This window comes from Benincasa hispida, chromosome 5, assembly GCF_009727055.1.
Source record: "Benincasa hispida cultivar B227 chromosome 5, ASM972705v1, whole genome shotgun sequence".
NCBI lineage: Eukaryota > Viridiplantae > Streptophyta > Magnoliopsida > Cucurbitales > Cucurbitaceae > Benincasa > Benincasa hispida.
The window spans coordinates 40,023,410-40,032,402 of NC_052353.1; the positions used below are offsets into that span (position 1 = coordinate 40,023,410).

The 8,993-nt window shown below is 34.0% G+C and overlaps 1 protein-coding gene across 1 annotated transcript; it reads left to right on the plus strand.

The window, feature by feature from the left end:
• The first annotated feature begins 516 nt into the window (after positions 1-516).
• Positions 517-2,164, plus strand: LOC120077169 (limonoid UDP-glucosyltransferase-like). Its single transcript, XM_039031073.1, has one exon. It carries the CDS (start codon positions 583-585, stop codon positions 2,017-2,019), a length of 1,437 nt encoding a protein of 478 aa, XP_038887001.1. The 5' UTR covers positions 517-582; the 3' UTR covers positions 2,020-2,164.
• The last annotated feature ends 6,829 nt before the right edge of the window (positions 2,165-8,993 follow it).

An 8,993-nucleotide genomic window follows, 5' to 3' on the forward strand; every position in this document is an offset into this window, starting at 1 on the left:
GTCTGTTAACATATATAAATGTTAATTAAGGTATGTTCTCTTTGGCCGTGAATATTTTATTATTATTTTTTAAAAATTTTTTTGCAAATGAATGTGTTAAAGAGTGATTTTACATTGATTGATTAATGACACCTTTCAAATTTCAAGAAAATCAATTTCATACCTAATTTTTGAAGAAAGAAAATTCCAAACCTACCATTTTAAGCTTTTCTTTTCTTTTTTTTTTAACCAAATAAGATCATATATTATAATAAAAGTCGTGAAACATTGGACACAAGAATAAAGTTTTGTAGATCACACTCACATCTAAAAGCTAGCCATGTAGAAAATTAGAAGTCCACGAAAGTGAGACAACAAAAAAGGCAATTGGTGAGCCGTCCTATTCTAATAAACAATTAGATATAAATTAAAAAACCTTCATATGTCTAATAAATTATTTAATTCAAGGAGTTTCTCAATTATACATTTATGTCTAAATTTGTAATTCTACATGGTAGTGATGTATCCTAATAATTTTGTCAATCAATTCCAATTTCCCTACAAATAATCCCTCAAAGTAAGCCATTGACGACCACAATCAATATGACTTCTAAACAATCTCCTTCCCATGTCTTCCTAGTGTGTTATCCCGGCCAAGGACATATCAATCCCACTCTCAGACTAGCCAAGAAACTCGCCGCCGACGGCCTTCTCGTCACCATTTCCACGGCGGCGTTTTACCGTCAAACACTGCAGAAAGCCGGAAGTATCCGCGGCGGCGGCGACCAACCTACTTCCGTCGGTAATGGCTTCATCAGATTCGAATTTTTCGAAGATGGCCTCGGAGAGATTAATCTCAAGGACATAAACTTGGACCGCGTCGTCGCCCAGCTCGAGCTCTCCGGCCGGCCATCGCTTACCGATCTGATTAAGAACCAAACCGCCAAAAACCGCCCGGTTTCTTGCCTGATTTTGAACCCCTTTTTGCCATGGACTTACGAAGTTGCAGAGGAGCTTCAAATCCCCTGTGCCATTCTCTGGGTTCAATCTTGCGCTGTGTTCTCAATTTACTATCATTATTTCCACAATTTCTCCTCGTTTCCTTCTGAAATCGAACCCAAAGTCGATGTTCAGCTCCCGATTTTGCCGCTTTTGAAGAACGATGAAATCCCAAGCTTCTTGCATCCCAATAACATCTATGGTATTTTGGGAAAAACTCTGTCAACCCAAATTGGTAAATTATCAATACCCTTTTGTATTTTGATGGATACTTTCGAAGAACTCGAGAAGGAAATCATCAATTACATGTCGAAAACCATTCCAATAAAACCCATTGGCCCATTGTTCTTAAACTCCCAAAAGTTAGAAACAGAGATCTCTGTCGACTGCCTAAAACCAGAGGATTGTATGGAGTGGCTAAACTCGAAGCCCCCACAATCCGTCGTCTACGTTTCATTTGGAAGCATCGTTTACTTGAAACAAGAGCAAATCGATGAGATTGCTTATGGGCTTTGCAATTCAGGGTTCTCATTTTTATGGGTCCTGAAACCGCCGTCTGAATTTTTCGATCTAAAACGCCATATTTTGCCAGCAGAGGTTCTGGAAAAAACAGGGGAGAGGGGGAAAATAGTGCAATGGAGCTCACAAGAGCGGGTTTTATCACATGAATCTGTTGGGTGCTTTTTGACGCACTGTGGGTGGAATTCATCGGTGGAAGCCGTCGCCAACGGTGTTCCGGTGGTGGCGTTCCCGCATTGGGGGGATCAAGTGACGAACGCCAAGTTTCTGGTGGAGGATCATGGAGTTGGAGTGAGGCTGTCGCGTGGAGCAGAGGCAAGTGAGTTGATTACGAGGGATGAAATTGAGAGATGTTTGACGGAGGTGATGATCAGCGGCGGTGGAGAGAGGAAATTGAGGCAAAATGCTTTGAAATGGAAGAAGGCGGCAGCGGCGGCTGTGGCGGACGGCGGCTCCTCTGCCCGTAACTTCGAAGAATTTGTTGATGAGATTAGACAGAGATGTTCGAGAGGTGAGCTTTAGTAAAATGTCACACTAAACTCTTGTTTGTGTGATGAGATCATAAATCACATTGTACCAAATTGTCATAAAGTTGGTGATCATAAATCACGAGATTTATTTATGTACTTTTAAAAGTGAGTTAATATCCTTTTCGGTTGGTGTGAAATAGAATTTTAAACTTTAAAGATACATTTTAACTGAAAATGATTTCAAATCTTAAGATTTTAAAAGGTCAAAATGATTTCCAATTCTTATTTACGTTTGGAACTAAATTCATTTGAAATAATTTTATTTTATTTTATTTTTATTGTTCTGATACTCACTAGAAATGAAAAGGAAAGGTCTCATTTACTCTTTTTGTCCTTATACATTATAATAATAAATTATTTTATTATTAACTATTAAACATTTTTTTATATACTATGAAATTAAAAAAAAAAAAAAAGTCTATTTTGCAATCATAGTATTAAATTTCTATCAATATATTCATATTTCCATCGATATTTTCATATTTCTATAGGTTCGATATTGGCATGAGAAATCATTGATATTTCTATTATATCGTAATCTACGAACACATAAAATAAGCATCGCAATGTCATAAATATAAATATTAGACATGTTTACTCATTTAAAATAATAGAATGTTTAATTATTAATTTAAATTTATTTTTTGAATTTTTTCTTTCTATAATTTTTCAAAAATATTCATCAAAATTGATATTTTATCAATATTTTCATCAAAATTTCTATAAAATTAAGATTTTGATATTTCTATCAACATTCCTATTTTAAACCTGACTGCAAGTTGTTTTTATTCCTTGAAAAAGTAACCTAAATTATGGTTTTCCATTAAAAAAATCCCAATATCAATTTTAAATCTCCTCCATATCTTTGATAAAACTGAGAAGAAAAAAAGAAACTTCCATTGGCGATACTCTGTCATATTTTAGATTCTTTTTTCTTGATTTTTTTTTTTTTTAATTTTGTGCGTAGATTATGTTTACACTATTTTTTTTTTTTTTATAGTAATTGTTTACACTAGATTAGATGAGTTTAGTTTGAAGTGATGTAAATAGAGGAATGTTGAAACATGAGAGTAAAATTGGAAACAAATTTTTGGAGAAAGTTAAAAAATATAGTTGATTTTTGAAATAATGACAAAAATGGGATATATGGAAAACAATTTTTAAACATAGGTGGGAATGGAAAGTATCGACAAAAATATGGTAGATGGGGAAGGGAAATCGTGTACCCGGTACACGATTAAGCTTTAATCCAATTAGCACCATGTCAACAACGGTGGTGTGGTCAACCACGTACTCATGGATCGGGTCTACGATTACTTTTTTTTTTGAATTAATTATATATTTAATTGTGAATTATATATATATATATATATATATATATATTTCTTTTTTTAATCCATTTAACTGATTATTTTCTAATTTTTAAGTAATCCTCAATTTTAATCAATAAAAAAAATTGTGACTTCACTAAGTAGTAATCTCTACAAATGTTTGGTCACACATTGAACCCAACTCTGGTAAATTGTGTTGTGAATATTATTGTACTTCTTCAATAAATTTATTCTGTACGATGAAAATAATTAATATTAAACAATATTCATATCATATATTTGGGAAATGTCTGATTTAAATCTCTTACCATGCAGTGATAGTAAGTGTCGTCAGGTGTGATAAATCGCCTCGTGATTGAATCGTACCAGGAAAAGTAGTTGTCTGATATGTATTTGTTATTTCTCCCTGTGCACAACAATCATGTCGTGCATGCTAGTAGGATATATATTCTGCCTGAATTCAACGCCAGTCTTGGTCATGTTTACCTCTCAAATCAATCTGGTGTAGTTTCGGGAATGTATAGCACAACGAAGGTACCATTGGTCATAAACCGAAGGTACCATTGGTCATAAACCGAACTATCTCAGCGCATGATCTGGATAATGTCACTCTACTATATGGAAGCATATAAGAGAGCTAACGGTCAACCAAATGTCTTACCATCACGACAGTAATCAGATAATGATTACTAAATATCTTGCGTGTATGACGTTCAATTAATCTGGCAAAAAAAGAAGATAATTATACATCTAATTAATTTGACCAAATATTTTAAATATTCATTTATATATACATTTGTTATCTGATTGTGCATCAGTCTATCAAATATTTTTCGGTATACTAGCAACATATTTGTTGACTGTTTAGAGGCAACTAATACATCACTCCATCTAAAATTATAAAACATACAATTAATTTATATTCTTACATAAAATGATAACGAAATAAATATATAAATGAAATAATACATGTCACTAAGTGGATGATGACCTGGGGCCTGTAACTGGACTTGTGGTGCTATAATTAGAAATCTATCATAAGTCTATACTTGTAATAGTTCAGCGACCCCGCTATTTCCAACGCTTGTGCAATGGTAGCCCGAAAAAGTTCTCTATAAAGCCATGCAAGACAGAAACTACCCCACGAGTACGTACCAACATGCTCGAAATCAAACAATCACTACAAGAATTTTGGCCTTTAATGTCGGTTGAAAAAAGTGAAATCGGATGTATAATGTTGGTTTTGTTTTTTTTTAAAAGCGGATCTTTAATGTGGTTTTAAACCGACATTGTAGAGGTACCTTTAATGTCGGTTTTAAACCGACATTAAAGACCCGCTTAATTTTTTCCTCTTCACTCTCCCCCTATTTTCTTTTTCCTCTCATTCTCACACTTCCCTCTTCAGATCCTCTTCTTTCTCACTTCTCTTTTCCAAACCCTTGCCCAATGGGTAGCGTAACCCGCGTCGCCGTGCAACCCATGTAGGTTTGTCGTGGTATAGATCTGGCTTCCGTGCAGGTCTGTTCGTCATACAACCCGCGCCGTCGCACCCAGTCGTCCGGATCTGAAGTCTAGATCTGAAGTCACCCGGATCCATGTGTCATCGTTCGTCGTTTGATCTGAAGTCCAAATCTGAAGATCTGAAGTTCGCCGTTCGTCGTTCGTTCAGATCAATATGCTCTTCTTCTCTTTCCTCTCTTAAACTCACAACAATTTTTGTTCTTATGTTACGCCTCTCAACTGTTTGTATAAATGTCTCAATGTTACGCCTCTCAACTTTCCTCTCAGTGCTACACGATCGTGTAGATATGCATAGGCGCGAGACAATCGTGTAGGCAGACGCTGGACGATCGTGTAGGTGGGCACTGGATGATCATCGTTCGTGTAGGCGGGCATTGGACGATCGCATAGCAGATGTGTGGGCACGAAGCGATAGACTACACGATGGCGCTACGCGATGGGCATGAGTGCTAGACGATAACCGTGCTGCGGTAGACGATGAGTAGACGCGTTGATCTATGCGCCACCGTTCGTCATTCAATCTGAAGTCCAGATCTGAAGATTTGAAGTTCGCTGTTCGTCGTTTGTCCAGTTTAGTATGCTCTTCTTCTCTTTCCTCTCTTAAACTCACACCAATTTTTGTTCTTATGTTACGCTTTTCAACTGTTTGTGTAAATGTCTCAATGAAAGCCAGCTGCGGTTTCACTTCAATATGTCTCTCTGCTCCTAGATTTAGGCTTACTTTTTATATGTCTATGGCCTTTGAAATTCGATTTGATTAATGGTTTTGTTGTATATGATACATTTGTTAAAGTATTGGCAAGAGGCGTTGCCAAGAGTTTCCCCTGTGTTGGGTATACGTGAGCAAGAGCAGTGAAAGCGAAATATTGAGCGCAAGGCGCTGGGTAGACGATCGTGTAGCAAATGGGTAGCGCTATATAATGAGGTAGGCAATCGTGTAGGCGGGCGTTAGACGATCGTGTAGCAATACAAAGAGCTAAACGATGAGGTAGACGATCGTATAGCAGATGCGCGGAGCTAAGCAATGCGCTAGACGATAGCACTTACATGATAGGCGGAATGCTAAGCGATAGGCGATGATGTTAAGCGATAGGCGAATGCATTAGACGATAGGTGTCAATGCTAAACGATGGGCACGATAGCTAAACGATAGCCTATTCGCGAGATCATTTACTAAACGATTGAGCTACACAATGGGCCGCTGGAGCTAAGCGATAGATGCAGGAACTAAACGATTGATTGGCTTGAGAACATGTGCATTATGCTAATTAAATACACTAAAAGAATGTTTGACTCACAGTTTTAATAAGTTTTAGTTGATTACTCCAGTTTTAAAAAGAAGATTCTCTCATTTATTCAACTATTGAGTTTTCTTGTTTTGCAGGTGCAACAAAGGAGTAAAGATTTGATATCGCAACCTCTTCATGCTTTTTCTTGGGAAACTCTAATAAAGAATTTTGCCTTGAATGTACCATTTATACACATTCCCAATAAACACGGTTAGTTGAATATGAATTTTGATCACATTTTCACTTTCAATCCTTTGTCTTAAACCTTTTTTGTTTGTGATCCTTTAAACAACAGTGGTCAGACAAAGATGCCTATAACTAGACACTGCAGAATCCGCGGGCGGTCTGTTCAAGAAGAATTATGAAGGGATCCATACTTACCAAGTGGAGAGGGACAGTAAACTCATAATGTTTGTAAAATCATAATGTTTGTATTACTTGTAATTTGTGTTTTCAAGGGCTGAATTATTGTACGGCCTTTTAAATTATAATTTTATAGCAAAATTTGTGAATTAAATGTAATAGATTTACAATCCATACATAAATAATATGTCATAGCCACAACGTTCGATGATGATGTGTCATGTTATACTTTTTGACCAAAAAAATGAGTTTGGCAATGGAATTAAAAAAAACAGACAGATTCGGACTTCAATGTCGGTTAAGAATTAAAAAAAAGCTTTAATGTTGGTTGCAATCGACATTAAAGACCTTTAATGTCGGTTGGAAATTTCACTGAAGACCTTTAATATTGATTGCAACCGACATTGAAGGCTATGTTATTGAAACCCTTTAACGTCGGTTTAAAACTGATATTAAAGGCAACCGACATTAAAAGGCTTTAATAACACTATCTTTAATGTCGGTTGTCAACCGACATTAAAACTCGAATTTCTTCTAGTGAGTAGCGAGAGAAACATGAGATGTACTCGAGTGTTTGACTTGTTAGCAAACAAAAATCTTCCGATAAGCTGCATAATGTATGCTCGTGGTGTACCCAGTAGAAACACGGGTTTAAGAACCACTAAGTCGTGTACCCGATACAAGACTTAAAGGTAATTGTGGACCCCATCCACGACTACCTGGTCAACACTGCATGACTGTCCATGTGGCAATCTGCACGTGCCAGGTCACAGGTAATCGTAAATCGTGTATCGGGTACATGATTTAGTGGTAATTGTATACCACTAAATATTTTTGACAATATTTTCTACTCAACTATATTTTTGTTAATAATTATTAAAACAACATTATTAAAAAAATTCCAAATTTTAAAAGACTTAAATCTTGGCAAAGCCAAAATATTTTTGGAAAAAACAAGATTTGAAATCAGCAATTACTTGAAATTATTTGATTTTCTTTGGTAAAAAAGTAAATTCTTTTTAAATCATAATGGATTTGAAATCTTTCAAAATTCTAAGGTTTCAAACAGGGGAAAATAATATCCATAAGACTACAAGCTTTCCATCTGGTATCTAAAAGGTCCCTCATTTTAAAAGATGTCTAATAAATTTTTAAACTTTTAATCATAGTAGAAAATTTTCATCGAAATCTTACTATTTTTTTTGAGAGATTTCGAGAATATTCCAAGAAAATTTTGTTTTATTTTAGGAATTACCTATGTTAGCTCAGATTAAGGGTTTTTTTTTTTTTTTTTTTTAATGGTCTTTATTAAATACAGTTATATAATTTTACATGCCAATGTCATTTCTAACATTGATATGAGGAGTGAATCATCAATTTTTTTTATTTTTTATTTATTTTTAACCTCATTTAAATATTTTCCATTAAATTTTCACATTACTTACCTCAAAATTGAAGCGATGTATGTCAGTTTTGTTTCTTTTTACCATAAAAAACTCATTTTCACATCATTTCACTTCAAAATATTTTTGAATTTTATATTATTTTGTAGTTGCTTGTCCTATTTCTTTTTTAAATTTATAATATCGCATCAATATTTACACAAATATTTAATATATACAACTAAATATTATCTTAATTTATAGAAATGATGATTAAGAATGTTCAATTATAATGTAATTGAGCCACAATCAAAGTTTTATTAACTAATTATGACAATTTTCATCAATTTTCATAAAATCAGGATCTCTATATTTTTTATTGACATTGATATTTTGAACCTTGTATCTAATAAGTTTTTCTTTTAATTTTATATCAAATAGTCGTTCATTTTTTAAATCTACAAATTTATTAGACATAAAATTGATAATTTTATGATCTAATAGAAACCAAACTTAAATTTATGTACAATATGTTTGTTAATTTTAAAAAATATCGAATATGGCAAAGCCTATTAAACATAAAGTTCCTAGACACAAATATAAAGGTTTCAGAGCTAAACTTTGTATTTTACCTTGGAATTTATGCAAGAATAAAAAATAAAGTCGTTCGGTTAAGAAAGAAGAAAAAAAACTTATTTTTAGTAATAGAAAAAGACAACTTAATTTTACTATTATAATAATGATATTTTTTTAATATTACCACTTATGATATGTTTGATTGAATTTATAAAGGGAAAAAAAGTTTTTAGCAATTAGAAAATTTTTGAACTCTTTTCTACGAAAAAATTATCGTATCTAGATTTTTCAATCTAGAAATTTCAAATAATCAGTGAATGAGTTTTGGTTCAAACTGGAGTTGTGATAGCTTCAAGAGTCCTAATGATGCCCTCATACATGGTAATAGTTTCTATGAGCTCAACAAAACTAAAACAAAAGAAAATGGTTCTCGGATATAACCAATCAACAGTATGATGACCCTTCACAAATCGCTCGTAAGTACGACTGGGCTAATTTGCCATT

What these genes read in the sequence shown, in the direction of transcription:
- LOC120077169 (XM_039031073.1), top strand. Translation starts at nt 583, where the DNA reads ATGACTTCTAAACAATCTCCTTCCCATGTCTTCCTAGTGTGTTATCCC.